Here is a 20,848-nt window from a genome sequence, read left to right on the forward strand (position 1 = left end):
CAAGGGAATGTACCCACTAAATTCAATGTTTTGACTAATTCTACAACTAGGAAAAGAAAAATTAGCATGTACTAGAATATCTTCCCCTTGCAGTATGAAAATATGGGAACTTTACATATTCTATCAGAGAGTTCTTTAAATCTAAAATAAAGTTCCAATGATGTTTAAGTATTTATTTTACCTCATTTGATAGAACATCACAGGTAGCAACTACATACATTTTTCTTAGATTAGATACTGTTTTATCAATCATATTGGTAGGTCGCCAAATTTGTGACCTACCCATCTTCTTCCTAGGTTTCTCTTTAACCTTATTCAATACAGCATGTACATTCTGTTTACAATAGCCCCTCTTAACAAATAGTTCAGCTGTTATGTTAAGCTCTTGTATGAGATCTGGGCCATTATTACACAGCCGCTTTACACAAAGAAATCCCCCATAGGGGAGAGATTTCAAAAGATGGGGTGGATGACAGCTATCTTCAGCCAAAAAAATGCATGCCATCTTCAAATTTTCAATGTATTTTACTTTTCACTTTTCCATTTGTTTCCCCAGTTAGACAAATATCCAAAAAATTTACTGATCTCCCTACTTGTATACCATCAAATTTTAGAGAGAATGAATTATTCTGAAGTTCATCCACAAAGCCAGTAACTTTTTCTTGGCCCCTTTAAAAATAAAAGTTAAATCATCTATATACCTATAATACTGAGTTACATGTTCCTTAAAAAAATTTAAGCCATATAAATGGTCCATGTCAAACAGACCCATCATGATATTGGCATACATGGGGGCAAAGGCTGTCCCCATTGCCGTGCCTCGTAATTGATTAAATATATGGCCATCAAACTCAAAAAAATTATTAGTCAAACAAAATTCAACTATCTCAATAATATAATATGTTAAGGGACTGTCACCTAATGTTCTTCTTAAAGGTTCAATCCCATGTTTGTGTTCAATACTGGTATATAAGCTTTTGACATCAATAGTTAACTAGTACATCGCTTGGGACCATGAGATGGAATTTATTTTTTCTAAAAATCATAACTATCTTTAATAAATGAGGATAGTTTATTAACAAATGGTAACAATAAACTATGTAAAAAAATAGTAACCTTGTGTGGCTGTCCAACAAAAAAGAAACTAATAATAACAAAAAACTGGAGAGCCGTCGAGCGGAATGCACTCACTAGAAAATCACTTTACCAAAAACGAACAGTGACACTTGGAACCATGCAGAAACGCTTTTATTCCACAAAATCGACATGCGTTTTCGTCCCTTCATCCAGGACTTCATCAGATAAAATAACGTAAAAACTTGTTCACTTTTATATTAACCTCAAGGTTAATTAACCTATAATTCCAAACTAATTTAATTTAAATGAACCAATCCTTTTTCTTTCCTCATTAATATTTATTTATTACTTTTGTTGATTCCTTGTGAACCCTTCTAAAAAACGTAAATTAATATACGTTGTATAATTTGAACCGTCTTAAACAGTTCATTTTGATGTGTAATAAGAACTTTTTCCTTATAATAAATGAAAATTTCTTAATAAATAAAAGTTTAACTAAATGCATACTACTACATGAACATATACATATAAAGCTCCCTCTAGTGTCCGAAACCTGTATTACCTTATAATAAATATACAATTCAATATAAATACACTATCCTTTCATAAAAATATATGTATTATAAATATAAAAACTTCTTAAATATATCAAAAAATATTAAAAAAAAATATATTATGTATATATAAATAAATATAAAATTTATATATTTAATTTTAATGTATGTACAACCAACTAAGTCTCTTTGTTAAAAATACAACCCAGGAAAATAATATACCTCAAACTTTGTTAGCTTTCAATTTTAATATAGGTCCAATGGAGATATTTTCATTCAATCCAGGCTTCTTACAGGCGTCAAGATAAACTTGCCACCACAATTCTCTATTTTCTAATACTTCCTCCCATGGACCTCCCCTAACATCCTGTATTACCTGTTCTAAAATAAAAAATAAAAATTTTGCTCCAGTACAACTTTTAAAGTGCCTATATAGTGCATTTGTTTCCTTAGCTTTACCAATATCATATATGTGTTCATATATACGCCTTTTAAATACCCTTTCTGTCTTTCCAATATAGAAAGATTGACAATTTTGGCAAACTGCTAAGTAAACTACTCCTTGTGTGTTACAATTAAATCTATCCTTACTTTTTATCATCCTTTTCCTACTTTCAATAAAAATTTCATCTTTATTCATAATGTAAGGACACTGTGCACATCTCCCACACTTAAAAGTACCTACCTTTCTATTATCTACCCCTTTTCTATACTTTCCAAATCCTTCTATTTTCTTTCTTATGTTAGGTGGATTTCTGAAAGTCACTTGAGGTGTTATATTTTTAACTTCTTCCATGTCAGTAAAGGATGAAAATCTCTCCCATTCCCTCTTAAATACGTGTTTAACATCTTTACTTAATGTGTTAAATTCTGTAACTAACCTTTTTACATTCTTATTTTCGGTTGAATTTTCATTCTTTCTATCTAAACCCTTTTTCTTCACCTCCGTTATTCCTTTTATTGGTTGGAATTTTTCTCTTCTACCAATCTCCACTTCTTTTCTTATTCCCTTCACAAATTCCAAAGGGTAACCTCTGTCCAAAAACATTATTTCTAATTTGTTACATTCTCTGAAAAAATCCCCTTCATCACTTGTCATCCTGGACGCTCTCACGAACTGGCCTTTCACAATATTTTTCTTACAGTGGGTAGAGTGAAAACTATCATAATGCAAAAAAGAATTGCAATATGTTTCCTTTCTAAAAAATAGAAGTTATGTTCTTACCATAATGTTCCATGTTAGTTGTCTTCTTCTCGCCTTCTTTCTTGCTGGATGGGTTCGGAGCCGACCTCGGCTCCGACTCGGCCACTCTAAAAGCTCGAGAGTTGGTTCCACCGGCTCGAGGCTGCCCCTATATCCCACAATGCTAGGCGTGAATTACCTCAGATCTCGTTTGTGAGCTAGGCCCAGCTAAAAAAATAACCAGGAAAACTGGAAATTTTCCACCTCTAAAAATAAAGGGAAGAGAAAGGGTGACCTAAGCCTGACTCTAGGAGATATGCACAGCAGAGCATATACCTATCACAAAGAGGTGGTAGAAAGAGAGGTCACAATCAAACTCCTCTAGATCTGTCCAGGCCAGGGGAAGGAGGGTGGGCAAGAAGAAGGCGAGAAGAAGACAACTAACATGGAACGTTATGGTAAGAACATAACTTCTATATGTTAAGTTGTCTATCTCGCCTTCATTCTTGCTGGATGGGACCGCGTCCCTAGCACCTTGTCCCGGTGGCCTAACGGAACAGACTCTTGAGAACAGTGGAACCAAAGTTAGCTCTATGCCTAGAAGCTAAATCCAACTTATAATGAGAAACGAAAGTGTGAGGAGTAGCCCAAGTAGCCGCTGCACAAATGGTGTCAATAGGCAGTCTGTCTTGGAAGGCTATAGAAGTAGCCAAAGCTCTGGTGGAATGGGCTTTAGGTTTGTTAGGCAGCTTTTGGTGTCTAATTTCATAAATAAGGGAAATCAGAGATGTTAGCCATCTAGATAATGATACCTTTGAAACTGAAAGTCCCTTTCTGCCTTCTGCATAGGAGACAAACAGCTGGTCAGATTTTCGGAATTGTTTGGTTCTATCCAAATAGTACCTTAACTGACGATGAACATCTAGCCAATGCAATTTTTGTTCAGACCTATTAGAATATTCTGGAAAAAACACAGGGAGGTCAATGCTTTGATTTAGGTTAGACGTCGAGGCTATCTTAGGTAAAAAGGACGGGTTGGTTCAGAAGATACCCTGTCCTTATGAAACAACAGATAAGGAGGTTGACAGCTGAGTGCATGAAGTTCTGAAATTCTTCTAGCTGAAGTAATAGCTACCAGAAAGAGAGTCTTCCATGATAGCAATTTTAAAGAACAGGAGACTGCAGGTTCGAAAGGGGAAGAATCAAAGAACTAAGAACTAAATTTAGGTCCCAAGGAGGAGGAGGATTTCTTATAGGAGGTCTGAGTAGAAAAACTCCTTTCAAAAAGGCTTTGCAAAGCTTGTGGGACATTATGGCAGACTCTGAAATGCCCACATGAAAGTTAGAAATAGCTGCCAGTTGAACTTTAAGAGTAGAAGGAGATGAACCTGCATGAAAGAGTTCAGCTACAAAATCAAGGACCATTTGTATGGAAGCAGTGAAAGGATCTATGTCCCTTCCTTGAGCCCAACAGGCGAAACGTTTCCACTTACTAGAATAAATTTTTCTAGTGGAAGATTTATGGGAAGCTATCAAAATATCTCGAACAGAGTGAGATATTTGAGGAAGCCTGGCTAATGTTGGAAGTGGAGGAACCAAGCAGTGAGGTTCAGAGAGGGAAGGGAGCGATGAAACTGACCCGACTGATGGATCAAAAGATCTGGAACTAGGTCCAGATGCCAAGGTCGCTCCAACAGAAATTGATGTAGAAAGGGGAACCAAACCTGTCGAGGCCAGTAAGGAGCAATGAGGATCAACAAGGCCTTCTGAGCGATAGCTTTCTGTATCACTTGAGAGATTAGTGGGAAGGGAGGAAATGCATACAGAAGTCCCCGGGCCAAACTTGGACTAGAGCGCCTCTGCTGGGCTGGCCTGGTAAAGGAATAGGGTGAAATAATCTCTGCACTTGCTGTTTTGGGGAGTAGCAAAAGGTCGCAGCAAGGCTGACCCCACTTGAGAAAAATTTCTCTCACAACAGAGTCTTTCAGAGACCACTCGTGAGGCATGAGGATAGCTCTGCTCAACTTGTCCGCGATTGGATTGGACTTCCCGGGATGTGCGTTGCTATCAGAAAACGCTGAGAAGAAATCGCCCATTGCCACAGTCTGAGTGCTTCTCGACACAGGGGTAGGACCTGGTTCCGCCTTGTTTGTTGATATACCACACTACGGACATATTGTCCGTCTGGATTGCTATCGCTCCCAAGGGAAGAGAGTCTTGAAGGGCTTGCAACGCTAAAAGCACTGCTCTCATCTCTAGAACATTTATGTGCAAGTGGCATTCGCCTGGTTGCCAAGTGCCCTGGACAGTTCTGCCCTGATAATGCCCCCACCCGATCAGGGAGGCATCCGTTGTCAAAGTAGCAACCGGAGGAAGGAACAAAAGGTCTTCCCAATAAGAGCTGAGGGGAAGACATCCACCACAGAAGATGATTTCTGCATGTTTGCGTGATCATAATGGTGTGGGACATCGGAAGTTGCTGGTATGACCATTGCGTGAAGAGCATCCATTGAAGGATTCTCATGTGGAATCTGGCTAATGGAAGCAGAGGTATGGCAGCCGCCATAATCCCCAACACTTTCAGAACTAACCTGGCTTTGATTCTGTTGCTGCTGAAGAGGAGCGAGACCAGTTTGTGTATGTCTGCTATTCTCTGATGTGTTAGTCTCGCAGACATGTTGACTGTGTCTAGATTTGCACCTATGAAGGTAATAGTACGACAAGGCGACAAAACAGACTTTTCGCAATTTATTGAAATGCCTAACTTTTGACAAATGCGAAAGGTGTAGTCCCTGGCCATTAGAAGAAGATGCTTGGTGGGAGCTGTGAGGAGCCAGTCGTCCAAATATGGAAACACCTGGAATCCTTGACGTCTCAGGTGAGAAGCTACCACTGCCATGCATTTGGTAAACACCCAGGGGGCAGTGGTGAGACCAAAGGGCAGGGCCCTGAATTGAAAATGACTGGTTCCCAGCCTGAAGCGGAGGAATCTTCTGGAGCGTCTGTTCATTTTTATGTGACAGTACGCATCCTGAAGATCTATAGAGCACATCCAGCTTTTCTTTCCCAATAGGGGGAGGATGGACTGCAGCGTGACCATCCGAAATCTTGTTTTCTTGACTGACTTGTTCAAGATACTGAGATCCAAAATTGGTCTCCAGTCCCCTGTTTTGTTTGGAACTAAAAAGAACCTGGAGTAGATTCCGGATCCTAGTTGGTCTGCTGGAACTGGTTGAATTGCTCTTATTACAAGCAGCTTTGAAATTTCTAAAGCTGCAAGATCCCTTTGAGTGGGTGGAACATCTGGAAGGGATTTTTTTGATTGGCTTGGGATGCGAATGAAGGGAATGGAATAGCCTTCGGAAATGATGGACTGTACCCACTTGTCTTGAGTCAGGGAAAGCCAGGCTTCTGGGTACAGTGACAATCTTCCCCCGACTGCCTCCGAAGGTGGGCAGTCGGGCAACACCTCAGGGATGCTGCAAGGGCTTATCAGAGAAAGTTTCTCGATTGCCCTGGTTCTGCGGACCCCCCCTGCCTCTAGGGGGACGTCTACCATTGTTGTTCCCCCCTCTGCCTCTGGCGGGGAACCGACTCTGTGCATCAGGCGAAGTCCCTTGAGATTGTTTATGGAACCACATTTTCCCACTTTTCTGGCCTTTGAGGTAAGGCCTAGAAGGAGTAGAAAAATGGACTCAAGGCAGAAAGAGTCTTGCCATCCGTCTCGCACCTAGTCAAGGTTTCTTTCACTTGAGGACCAAAAGAGATGATCCATCAAACCGGGAATTAGTGAATGACGCTTTAAAGGGGTCCGCAAAGTTGCATAGCCGCATCCAGGCATGCCTGCGTAAGGCCACACCTGTCCCTGCGGCCCTGCTCGCTCCATCAGCCGCATAAGAAAGGAGGCGCATGGAGGAGTTAGCTATGGAGTTCAGGGTAGCCAGCTGAGTGTTCATCTTGTCTTGAAAACCCGCAGCCGTAGGATCCTTCAACATGTCACTCGCTTCTTTGATCAAGTCTCTTTGAAGACGAGTAAGATGGCATAGGTAGTTCAGCGAACGCATAGCAAAGGTCGCTGACGAGAACATCCGCTTCCCGTACCTGTCCATAGACCTAGATTCTTTGTTAGGGGGATGAACAGGCACTGAAGGATCAGCTAGTTCCTTCTTGGTGGCAGCAGCTACCACCATAGCATCCACAGAAACACCTTTTGTGAGAAATTGTTTGTCAGTTGGTGCTGTTATAAATTTGGAAGGTCTCCTGGGGGTAGGGTCCACTGAATCAGGAGCCGTCCAGGCCTTCTTTGCAACCACCTGCATGAGGGGATCAAAGGGGGTCACCCAGGAGGTGGAAGGGCGAGAGCCAAACGCCTCAAGATACACAGATTCATCCTCCGAAGGGTTAAGGGCTGGCCAATTTCCCCTCTGTTTCAGGATCTCTAGAATGTCTGCGAAAGAGACATCTTCAGACGGGAACGGGGAACCCTCGAATCCTCTAAATCTGTGTCAGAGGTGACAGACTCAGGTGAGTCTATGTGCTTCCTCTTACACTTTCTCTTCCTAGGGGCTCCCTGCCAATTCAGGGAGGCCTCGAAGAGGATGAGATCCCACAGGGGATTCTTGAGGAGCTGGCTCTCTGCGGTCTGGGATGAGGGAGTGAGTCGACATTACCAAAGGCACCAAAGAGGGAGGGGCGGACGGAGCCGACTGTGGAGTCGAACAAGGTTCCAACACACTCCGCATGACCTCGAACGCACCCCTGTCCGGCAGAGCCAGAGGTCCCCGCTCCGAGAAGCTGAGAACCTCCCTCGGCACCGACAGAGATGGCTCCGAGGCCGATGTCGGAGCCGAACTCACCAGCGCCGAAGCACCGAGAGGGAGAGGGGGGTCGGACAAGGGTCCGATGCCACTCACCCCCTCGGAGCCGACGAGGGAAGCCCGGCGCCGAGATTCTTCAAAAGAAGAAATCGGAGCCGACGACGGAGCCGAAGACAATTGTATCGGCTCCGACGCTACCACAGTCTCGGTCCCGACGCCCGGCACCGAGCTCAAAGGAGTCGGAGGAGGAATATTTATAGGAACAAGTTGAGGCATCGACTGATGAGTCGGACTCTGGAGCATTTGGGCCAGTGCCTCGGACTTTAAAAGTCGACTCACTACCCTCTGGAGGTCGTGATCTGAGAGCCTCGATGACCTGGAGGAGTGAGATCTGTGGCTCCGTTCAGACAGCAGGGGAGACGCTGGAGCCGAATGAACGGAGCCAAGGGACGGTGACCTCGATCTCTTTCTAGATGTCGGCTCCGATGGTCTGATCAGAGCCGACCCAGGAATTTAATGCCTCGGCTCCGCCGAGCCGAGGGAACCACAGATACTGCAGTCAAAGACTCATCGGCTCCAGCCGAGCCGATGAAGCAGTAGGCTTGAGCCTTAGGCCTCGACTCTGAAGCTGGAGCCGAGGTCTTGGAAGCCTTAGAAGGTTTCCCCGATGTCACAGAAAGGGAACCTTCAGGCTTAAGCAAACCCCTTAAAATGAGTTTGTTTTTTCTCTCCTGCAGGACTCTAGGGCTGAAGCCATGGCATACAGCACAAGAGTCCTGCAGGTGTAAAGGTCCCAGGCAATACACACAAGAAGTGTGACCGTCTGTCAGAGACATTTTCTGACAGCACGAGTCACACTTCTTGAAGCCTGAGACCTTTGAATCCTTGGACATACTCAACGAACCGAAGTGTAATCACACACAGAAAACACACACACACAGATTACACTGATAGGGGTCTAAAAGGAATTATTTAAACTAAAGGGTAAGTTAAGTTAAAACTTCCTAATCCAACACATACACACCCTAAGGAAGGGAAGGAAGGGCCCGAAGGCCTAGGGAAAGAACTTATAAGTTCTTTAGAAAAAAAGGGGCTGGATAAAAAGTAGAAGGGATAATATCCACTACACTAAGGGGAAAGAGAAATACACTAAGCTAGCTTAAGTCTAAAGAATTTAAACTAGTCTAACTTTCACTAACCTGGAGCCGGTAGAAAACACACCTCGATCGCTGTAGCGGCAAACGAGATCTGAGGTAATTCACGCCTAGCATTGTGGGATATAGGGGCAGCCTCGAGCCGGTGGAACCAACTCTCGAGCTTTTAGAGTGGCCGAGTCGGAGCCGAGGTCGGCTCCGAACCCATCCAGCAAGAATGAAGGCGAGATAGACAACTTAACATCCTTAGTTTCAAATTTTTTGTTTTTCTTGTACACTTCAACATCCAAATAATTAATAACGTCAGCATTCATAACATAAGTAAAATTTAAATAATTTGTAGTTGAATTTATATAGGTAATAAATTCCATAAATTTTTCTTCCCCACCTATCCAAAAAATCACTATATCATCCAGGAATCTGTGGTAAAGTGACCAATATTGACTAAAGGAAGATTTAACTATAAATTTCTCTTCCCATTTAGCAAGTACTATATTAGCAAAAGTAGGGGCACATGCCGCCCCCATAGAGACCCCTGATATTTGTTGATAGTATTCTCCATTAAACATTAAATAATTATACTTTAATATAGTATCCATTAATGTCACTATAGTCACTTTTTCTTCTTGTGACAATTTTACATCAGCATATATACTTTCTTCAAAAAATTCCATACCTTCCCTATGGGGAATACTAGAAAAGAGGTCTATAACATCTATTGTAACAAAAATTAATTCTTCTTTGTATGTTTTTGGCGCGAGTTCCCTTAGAAAGTCCCACAAATCTTTTAGAATAATGTCATTGTTCATCCATATGTGTTTAGCTTTATTATCAACATATTTGGCCATAGGTGCTGTTTTTGCCCCTTCTGCAGTAACTATAGGCCTTAAGGGGGGGTTGGTCTGATTCTTATGAATTTTGGGTATACCAAACATGGTTGCTGCCCTAGGCTTCTTTACTTCCAGATATTTGTAAGTCTTAATATCTATGACCTTGTCCATTAACAAATTTTCTAGAACAAGGTCAATTTTCCTATATGCCACTGCTAACTTATTTTTTGAAACTATTGAGTATTTTCCTCCATCTAAAAGTATTGTATTCATTTTAGTTTCATAAATAGTTTTATCCATAATAACAATCCCTCCCCCCTTGTCTGGTTTCATTACTCTTACTGCAGGATTTTCCATTATTTCTTTCAATACTTCAAACTCACCATTCTTAAAGTTAGTTCTATATTTATTCTTGTATTTGTCTTTCCTTTCAAGTTTCCTAATTTCTTTTTCAAACACATTTTCAAAATTCTTTAGTTGTGGTATTGTTCAAAAAATATTTGCATGCTGAAACAATCGGGCGGTCAGGAGGGTTATGTATATTTTTATGAATCTTAGGCAGACAGCAGAATTTAGCAATTTCACACACCAATACATCAAATTGCTTCTTCACATCATCACTTGAAAAGTAACCTAATCTTACACCTTTATTCAACAGAGCTAGATACTTTCCAGTAGCTCCCTCATACTCTTTCATACAGCTCTTTTTATAAGTTATATTATCATCAAGATGTTCATAACACATCCTAGCATACTGGGTATAATGCATTATTATAACCTCGTTCCCTTTATCTGCTGGTTTAAATATAAGATGTTGATTGTTACCAAGTCCCTATAATGCTTGCCACTCTAATTTTGTTAAATTATAATGAATAAGGTTTTTATTATTCATAAAATCCTTATATAATGTTTCAAAGGCAAAATCAGCCATAGATATAAATTGTTCTATACCAACATGACTAAATGGTGGAATAAACTGACTCTTTTGCATAATTTTTGAAGTATCTACCTTTGAATACGTATTATATACTATTTCATCCTCAAAGTCCGACATACAAGAATGAAAACTATCATCTGACACACTTTGTACAGAATTACTTTCCACTCTTGATTATTTATACCATTTTATCGGCCAGAAGTGGTGGGTTTGTTCATTTGTTGTACCAGTATATATGATGTCCAGTGATCCTTCAGTTAATCAGCCTAAGATTTTTAGGCAGGAACTATTGGAATCCGGTCAGAGAACTATGGACCAGTTCACCACACCTGTAGGTGACAGAAATGCTGAACATTCAGTCCGGGGGGATGAGAATGTCATACCCTGGAAAAAGTTCTTGTTAGAAGAACATCATAAGAGAACTAATAATCCATTTTCTATGGTGGGAGAGCGGGCTGGCAGCTCATTGTCCGCTGAACCCAAAGAGGATTTTGAGGAATTCAACCGACTTATGTCTAAGGAGTTATCTGTACAGCTTAACTGTTTAAGCCTACAGCGATATTTAGAACTGGACATTACGTCTAGGGGTCTGAGGGCTTTTAAGAATCCCACTACGCCCTTTGATGCCCAAGACGAGAATGATCAAAGATTTCAAATTAGGTGGGTAGCAGCAGTGCACCATTGCTCTACTGAGTGGATAAACATACTAGTAGAAAGAGATAGACTTAAACAAGCCAAGTTGCAAGAAGATATTAATGTGGCTTGTGAGTCACTTTCTCATCTATTGGGTAATGAACAATTAGAGAATTGTCTTTGTGATATAAAAAATAAATGAGCAGATTTTGAACAAGATCTGCTGAACATTAAGAAAAATAATCTACACTGTGATATCAGTGATTACAACAACGGTGTGGCGTTTACATGGCGAACCAATAAGAAGAGACGTCCTACGAGGGCCTGTTCAGGGGAACGGCAGGAGAAGCTACAGCATAACGGCAGCTCAGGAGTAGGCTCCGAAGTGTCCATGAAGTGGGAAAGTGAGTCCGGTGATTATCCGGATTTACCAGCAGCACAAGACCCCCGGTATATGAACCGGACATTTTGGAGGGGCCAAAGAACTGATTATGGCAGCCACAGGAACAACAAAAGAATGAGAATGGCTCCCGAATCAGCGGATAAACATCCATATGAGGGACAGTCTTCCACATATCACAGCTACAAGCGAGTCCGGTGGAATTAATCATGGGAATAAATATTTAGCAGTATATAACTTTTTGAACAATTTAAATGTTACCAAAGCAATTATGTTATTAATTTATCTGGTTATGTGCTTAATACTTAACCGGTGTTTGAAGTTTATGCCCACTGTTATACCGAGATTGCATATGCTTAAAAAAGACATGTTCTGCTTAACTATGAAATTACACCTTAATTATTTTCAACATGATAACAATGGTATAAATAATCAAGAAGTGGAAAGCAATTTTGTACAAAGTGTGTCGAATGATAGTTTTCATTCCTTTATGTCGGACTTTGAGAATGAAATAGTATATAATGCATATTCAAAGGTAGATACTTCAAAGATTATGCAAAAGAGTTAGTTTATTCCGCCATTTAGTCATGTTGGTATAGAACAATTTTCATCTATGACTGATTTTGCCTTTGAAACATTATATAAGGATTTTATGAATAATAAAAACCTTATTCATTATAATTTAACAAAATTAGAGTGGCAGGCATTACAGGGACTTAGTAAGAATCAACGTTTTATATTTAAACCAGCACATAAGGGGAACAAGCTTATAATAATGCACTATACCCAGTATGCTAGGATGTGTTATGAGCATCTTGATGATAATACAACTTATAAAAAGAGCTGTATGAAAGAGTATGAGAGAGCTACTGGAAAGTATCTAGCTCTGTTGAATAAAGGCGTAAGATTAGGTTACTTTTCAAGTGATGATGTGAAGAATAAATTTTATGTACTGGGGTGTGAAATTGCTAAATTCTACTGTCTGCCTAAGATTCATAAAAATATACATAACCCTCCTGGCTGCCCAATTGTTTCAGCGTGCTAATATTTTTTGAACAATATGGGTATTTTTTTACATATTTTTTGTTACCATTTGTTAATACACAATCCTCATTTATTAAAGATAGTTATGATTTTTTAGAAAAAATAAATTCCATCTCTTGGTCCCAAGAGATGTACTGATTAACTATTGATGTCAAAAGCTTATATATCAGTATTGAATACAAACATGGGATTGAAGCTTTAAGAAGAACATTAGGAGATAGTCCCTTAACATATTATATTATTGAGCAAGTTGAACTTTGACTAATAATTTTTTTGAGTTTGATGGTCATATATTTCATCAATTACGAGTCAGGGCAATGGGGCCCCTATGTATGCCAATATCATGATGGGTCTGTTTGAAATGGACCATTTATATGGCTGAAATTTTTTAAGGAACATGTAACTCAGTATTACAGGTATATAGATGATTTAATTTTTATTTGTAAAGGGGGCCAATAAAAATTTACTGGCTTTGTGGATGAACTCCAGAATAATTCATTCTCCCTAAAATTTGATGGTGTACAAGTAGGGAGATCAGTAACATTTTTGGATATTTGTCTAACTGGGGAAATAAATGGAAAAGTGAAAAGTAAAATGCATTAAAAATTTGAAGATGGCATGCATTTTTTGGATGCAGATAGTTGTCATTCACCCCATCTTTTGAAATCTCTCCCCTATGGGGAATTTCTTTGTGTAAAGTGGCTGTGTAATAATGGCCCAGATCTTATACAAGAGCTTAACATAACAGCTAAACTATTTGCTAAGAGGGGCTATTGTAAACAGAATGTACATGCTCTATTGAATAAGGTTAAAGAGAATCCTAGGAAGAAGATGGGTAGGCCACAAATTAGGCGACCTACCAATATGATTGATAAAACAGTATCTAATCTAAGAAAAATGTATGCAGTTGCTACCTATGATGTTCTATCAAATGAGGTAAAAGAAATACTTAAACATCCTTGAAACTTTATTTTAAGATTTAAAGAACTCTCTGGTAGAATATGTAAAGTTCCCATATTTTCATACTGCAAGGGGAAGAGTATTAAAGATAGTCTAGTACATGCTAATTTTTTCTTTTCCTAGTTGTAGAATTAGTCAAACATTGAATGTAGTGGGTACATTCCCTTGTGCGAGATGTACTATATGTAAATATGTATGCAGAACATTTAAATATATTAATGGAATTCCCTTTAAGGCAAATTGCAAATTCTCATGTAATACAGAAGAGGCTGTCTATGCATTAAGGTGCCCTTGTGGCATGTTTTATGTGGGTGAAAGCAAGAGGGCTTTCAAACTTAGAGTCCAAGAACATGTCAGGGACATTAAACATGCTAAACTTGAGAGCCCTCTTGCAATGCATTTCAAGGAATAACATAATAAATAAAAATCCAGATGGTTTACAATGTACTATATTGGAACATGTTTGTGAGAAAGGATATAATTTTGATGTTAAGAAAAAACTTTTGTATAAGGAAACTGTTTTTATATTGAAGTATGCGACTTTAAGTCCAAGATGCATTAATGTAGAATGTAACTGGAAAGTTTTTTTAGCCTAACCGAGGGTTAATTATGTAATTCGTTTTAATTGGTTGTGTTATATATGTTAAGAGTGTTTTGAACTGTTTTATTCTCATTTGAAGGCTCCATGCTGAGGCGCTAAAGGTTTTATTAAATAATTTCTACTTGGATCCTGGTTATTTGTCGTTTTTCCAGCTTGGCCAGAAGTGGTGGGTTTGTTCATTTGTTGTACCTATATATTAGACATATGAGATGTCTCCATTGAAAGCTGCCTTAAACAACATACTGAAGGAGTGACAGAGATATGTTCACATGAATTTCTGGCAATTCTTGCATTTAGCTGAGCACAGCAGATTTGGTATTTCATAGATGATGCTAAATGATAATCATACAAATATATGTATATATCGCTACTTCTCCCCTCTCCACTCTTCTGGTTTATAGTCTCATTTTGATTCTTCCTAAAGCACAACTTTTTTACTTTGAACCTTGTAAACTAAAACATTACTCTTTCGAATTTGCTGTTACTTTCCATCAGCTATAGGTATCTATGATCCGGACAGGCATCATGCTACCCCTCCATTCTTCATCTGAGAAATTAGACATTTAAGTTAGCTGAATCTGATTTCAGATAAGACAAATAACAGAAAGTACAGTTTTGTACCTACCATAAATGTAGATGTTCGAGGATCCACATTGCTGCAGTCCTAACTATTGGGGTAGTCCCCAAACAGAGCTTGATCCTGTGATCATTTGGTGTTGTGGAATGGTAATTATACCCATTTCTCTTTGGAGCTGATGGAAATGCCAAGTCCATATTATACCCTGGTACTGTGCACCAGTAGTGTTACACCTGTTACCTACTGACCTGTGCCAAAGTCCTTTGCCAACGTCTTCCAGGAAAGTAGGCAGTTTAGTGCTTAAGTCTACTGTCTCCAACTGATGATCCAAGCATCAAAATCTGTTTACAGTCCTAGGTAGTATAACGTGTCGACTGGCAATATATGTTAACAGTGCATACTAAATTTGGAAAGTATGCCTTTAAGTGAACTTCGGTATGAAGCATGACAATATTCTTACATCAGTTAGCTAGATAACAAAGTCTAAATTGCTAACTGAAGTTGCATGTATGGGGGTTGCCTGAAACCAGGAAACTAGTGAGCTAGTTCCTCTCCTGGAGAATCAATAAAGGAAGACTTTGGAAGCATGGAGTGGGAAAGCCCACTTGGGGCTAACCTGTGGAGGCTATCTTGTGGATGTACATGTCTAGAGAGTTAGAAGCTGGGCTTAGGAAAAGCCTGCAGCCTAAGAATTTCTAGTTTTTCAAAAAGCAGCCAGTATCATGGAGAAGCTGTGTGGACTGCTGAAGTAACTGAATATTGCGCTTATTTTCTTCGAAAAAGGAAGCCATTAGGGCAGTTACTTTGTTTAGTCTCAAACTGGAAGCCAAGGGGAATCTATTTTGTTATGACAGATGACATGGAATTCCTGTATATATATATATATATATATATATATATATATATATATATATATATATATATATATATGCTTTATATGTACCCTGTCACCAGACTCTCTGTGGTTTTACAGTAACTCGTACTGCAAACAGAAATCTTACTACTGCAACAAGCCACATACATTCCAAAACTTGAAGATGCTATTAACAGCAAGCAACTCACTCACAAAACCAAAATATGAGCATGTAATACTAACTTACCTAGTAAATCATTCTGTGGCAGCCATTCTACAAGCTTTGTGTTATTTCCCAAGTTAACAGGTGTGATTCCGGAAAACCTTAAAAAAATAAATAAATAAAACAAGCACTTTGTATTAAAATAGTGAGAGCATTGCAAAAGAAATTTGACATATTTGGGGGCTGAAGATAAAAAGCACTACTGCAGTCTTCTTGTATAACTCTGCACAAGATTTTCAGCAATGAAAACTTGCAACACCCTATATTAAAATCAAGGAGATCTAACTATATAATTCTGATATCATAAAATGCTGCTCTCATTCTGCATACAGTTTTATCAAATGATACTCAACACATTACATTGTCTGTTTACTCATTTATTTGATGAATGCATCCCTGGGATGGTATCCAGACCCTAACTATTTAAAAGCAACCAGATAGGAGGAGCATATTTCCTACAAAAAGTGTGAAGGTTACAGGACCTGGTGAGGAGTATGGGCTTTAAATTCATTAGACATATTTGGGCACTGGTTGAAGCTTCTCAAAAAACAGACACCACTGAAAAGACCAAGTACAAAACAAATATTGATTAAAAACACAATGGCATGGCAAATACATGGAATCGCTATATTAAAACTATTAGTGCTACAGAACATAAACTAACAAAAAAAAACATATTACATTAAAAACATTAGAAAAAATGAAGTGTAATGAAGTTTAGTAGTCTGATGAAAATGTCTGATGAATTCACTACAGGCTCCAAATTCCAGGAATAAGCTGTACTCCCAAACCAAGTACCTACAAACAATTAAACAACTACTCTGCTTGATATACAGAGGCAGCCTGTTCCAGGACATAGCAATGTCAGGAGATACAGACTTAGCTCTCAAAGATGTTTACACTTAGGAACTTGGAAAAGTATAATTACATCCTCTAAGTGACACATTGGTTTGCAGCATACCAATATTCCGTAAGAGCAAGAAGTCTTCTTCACAGAGAGCATGGTATGCTACACATAATCTACCTTGCATACAGTGATAACTTATTGAATACAGACTGAGTTTTTCTAGGCATGCACTGTAAAACATTGTTTTATAACTAGTTATTCTTTTTGTAAACTTCCTTTAGACACGCTGTAACAATGACAGATTCGGAACAGGACAAAACGAGGATTTCTATTCAATAATAGGTCAAACATAGGGGGATGAATAACTTTACCAGAAAGGCAAACAATTTAGTACTGAAAATTTTTAATAATAATCCCGTAATACTTATATCCTTTGCATTAACAATACAATCAAGATTCTTATATTGCAAATTTGAGCTGATGCATGCTCCTAAGTCCTTGCATTCAGGGATTTCATGAACAGTAATAACACCCAAGGTAAGATCTTGATCTGGTCTGAAAGTGCCAGAATACATCACACTGCGTTTTACAGAATTATTATGTAATCAATCTTTGTTTAGCCATTCAAATACATCAGAAACATAACGGCTGAATGCCAAAAAAAAAATCAGATGAAGAAGACAAAAGCCCACCAATTTTGAGATCATCTGCATATGTGGACACCCAGTAAGTAACACTAATAGGTAAAGTACAGTTTTGTACCTACCATACATGTAGATGTCCGAACTGGATAGCATCTGCAGTCATAACAAGTGGGTTGTCCTGTCGTCAGGCAGCCCTGCAGTCGGCCGGATTCCAAAGTCCGGGTCCGGCTGATGTCGACCCGACGTCATCTCTGTTGGTCTTCGGTATAAAAGCATCAGCCATTTTCCTCAGTGTTTCTTGCCCCAGATGCCAGTAGCCCTCTTCCAGGCTAAAATTTGGATAGATGCCAATGTTTCCAAATAGATAGAGGTAAACACAACAATAAGCATATATGTACATATATACAAACAAATACACCATAAAGACTCCCCAACAGCTAGCTATTAGGAGGGTAAACACCCTAGGAGTACCACAGAGGGAAGGAGGGAGGAGATGCTATCCAGTTCGGACATCTACATTTATGGTAGGTACAAAACTGTACTATGTCCTTCATGGATGCATCTGCAGTCATAGGTAGAATACCATAGCCAACTAGGGAGGAGGATAAAAGTAGATTATGGTGTTTAGGATCCCTTGCAGTACAGCAGTGGCAAACCCTAAATTATAATGCTTGGCAAATGTATGCACGGAGGTCCAAGTAGCAATAATGTCTTTGGTTGCCACCTCAGAAGGCTGTGGTAGTGGCTGTTGCTCTTGTAGAATGAGGTCTTATGTTCTGTGGAATTGGTTTTCCATGGAAGGAGTAACAGTATCGTATGCAATTTCCTATCCATTTGGAGATTGTCTGTTTGAAATAGCTTTTCCTTCCCTTCCTGTTGCATAGGCTACAAAAGTTGGTCAGTCTTTCTGCTATTTTTTGTTCTGTCCAAGTAGTAGCGTAGCTGTCTATGTACATCCAAGGTATGCAGTATTCTTTGTTTTGTGGGTTGGGAAAGAAGGTAGGTAGGTGGATTGCCTGGTTCAAAGATACTCTGGATACCACCTTGGGCATAAATGTAGGATTAGTCCTCATGGACACTCTATCTTGGTGGAAGATTAGAAGGGTTGCACTGCCATTAAGGCCTGTAGTTCTGAAACCCTCCTTGCTGAAGTAATTGCCAGTAGGAAAGCAGTTTTCCATGACAGGTGTTGTAGGTCTGCTGTTGCTGCTGGTTCAAAGGGTGATAGTGTCAACTTTGCTAGCACAAAGTTTAAATCCCAAGCTGGTAATGGTGGTTTCCTTGGAGGTTTTACATTCTTGATTCCTCTGAGGAACTGCCTGAGCAAAGGGTGCGAAAAAACAGGTGGATCAAAGCTGTATTCTGCTGAAATAGCTGATGCATGTATCTTGATGGAGGAGTAGGACAGGCCTGAATGAAGAAGTTCGGCCAGATACTCCAGAATGTTAGGCATATCTATGTTTGACACATCTTTTTCCTCTTTCTTCCATTTTCCAGCATTGTTCCTTCTTGTTGAAGGTCTGCGTGCTTCAAGAATAATGTCTTTAACTCTTTGAGAAAGTTCTGGATTAGCTGCTGCTATGTGATGTTCCATGCAGTCAGTTGTATCGTTTTTAGGTTTGGATGTATGATGCTGTAGTTGTTTGTTGAGTTCAAAGGCATCAGGGTAGGGTATTACATATTGTTCGAGACATGCTCTTCAGTAGTGGGTACCAGTGTTGTCTTGTCTTGGTTTGGGGCTAGCAGGATTATTTTTTGAGCTGGTGATTGAGAGTGATGTTTAATAGGTTTATCTGTGCATTCCTTTTTCTTTGGTCTTGAAGTGAAGATGTCGGGTGCAGTTTCCATTTTCGGGCATCGGCGGTGTTCTCTGTAATATGTGTAGAGTATTGTCTTTCCCGGTACAAATATTGCCTAACCAGAGCTTTGTAGCTGAGCGCCAGATAGCCCAGCATCATTCATCAAGCTGGGGGGGGGTGGATATGAGTAGGTCGTTTGTCCCTGTTGTGGATGTGTACCATGTGTGTCCTTATCATCAACTGGCCCCTTGAGGAGAATGGTTTGTTTTTGGTTTGAACTTTGGTTGCCAGCATTTCTTTTAGTTCTTTTTTTTGCAGGATTGGTGATCCTGTGTGTCCAGTCCTGCATTTGTCCCCAGTCCACAATGTGGGCATGTGAGGTCCCCTGAAGCTGCCTGCCTGGATGGATGGTCTGTGGTCTGGCTTTGTTGACATCTGTGAAAGGGTTTGACTGGTATGCCTGAGCCCACCATAGAAACTCCTGAATTAAGCATGGAATTAGTGGTTTTTCTGTTTCTAGTGTGTTGGGACTTCTGTGTCTACCCATTTATTAGTTTGGAACTGTTCTTTCCTTTCTGTAGTCTGGCAAATGTAACCATGATTATGCATGATGCCAGTAAAATCTGTCTGGTTTGGCAGGGACCAAGACCAACAGAGATGACGCCGGGTGGAGTGCGACATCAGTCAAGCCGACCCGGTTCTTTTGGAATCGGGCGCAGGCTGCCTGACGACAGGACAACCCACTTGTTATGACTGCAGATGCATCCATGAAGGACATCAAAGAGATTGCACAGTTAAATAGCACAGGGCCCAAGAAGTGGACCCCACAAGAAACTGCTGACCAGTTGGAATAGTGCCCATTCAACTTAACACATTGACATCTATTAGTTAACAAACATTTCACCCAATCAATAATGAAAGGACTAATTTTCAGTCTTATTAAAGATTGTACTAAAGCCTTTGAAAGTTCCAGATATAACACTTCTGAGCTAATGCCATTATCAAGTGCAACACTGACTGCTTCATAAAATCGTACTGGGTTAGTTAGTGATGAATGTTTTTTAATAAAACAATATCAGTTCAGATCTGCAAGGGCTGAGTCATCCCCGCTGTTACTAAATAGGGAAGACTATGCACCTTTCAAGGCACTTGCCTAGTAGAGAGGTCAAGCTAATTGGGTGTGTGTGTGTGTGTGTGTCTTCTTTTTTTCGTTAGCCACAGCGCGGAACTCCGGGTCCGCTAATAGAGTTTTACATGCTGGCTTGCCGGGCCTAACGCAAACCTTCAAACGGGAACGCGCCCATTCACGATGTCGCCACAGCACAGCACGCTTTTCTGAGAGAAATCGGCAACGCGTGTGAGTGAGGCTAGGGCGCTACCGCCACCACACCACCACCGCAGTACCCGTCAAGCTAATTGGGTAATAGTTGGAAATAAAGTACAGTTGTGTAAAATCTTACTATAATTGTAGATGTCCTTCTCTTCACTGTTGCAGTATTCCTTACAATAGGGGTCCCCTGCCAAGGACTGCCCAACGTCCAGTCTTTATACCAAAGCCTTTAGGTTGTTAAGGGTACGTCATACATCAAAAGTGTGCCCCCAGCGTACAGTACAGGGCATAAAAATGATGTCTGGAAGTATCATCCTCTGAACTGAGAGCCCCAGTAAGAGCTCCTGTCCAAGGATTAGAGAGGTACCAAGCACATCCAGAAGGG

At 40.0% G+C, this 20,848-nt stretch overlaps 1 protein-coding gene across 1 annotated transcript in view; it reads right to left on the reverse strand.

The window, feature by feature from the left end:
• The window catches only part of UGT8 (UDP glycosyltransferase 8), a 1,281,033-nt gene that overhangs the window by 581,099 nt on the left and 679,086 nt on the right, over positions 1 to 20,848 (reverse strand). Inside the window, exon 4 of the mRNA XM_044061664.1 lies at positions 15,868 to 15,944. Coding sequence (XP_043917599.1) covers positions 15,868 to 15,944 — 77 coding nt within the window. The remainder of the gene's footprint in view (positions 1 to 15,867; positions 15,945 to 20,848) is intronic.

This window comes from Protopterus annectens, chromosome 2.part0 (genome assembly GCF_019279795.1).
Source record: "Protopterus annectens isolate FY-2018-M chromosome 2.part0, PAN1.0, whole genome shotgun sequence".
Classification (NCBI taxonomy): Eukaryota; Metazoa; Chordata; order Ceratodontiformes; family Protopteridae; genus Protopterus; species Protopterus annectens.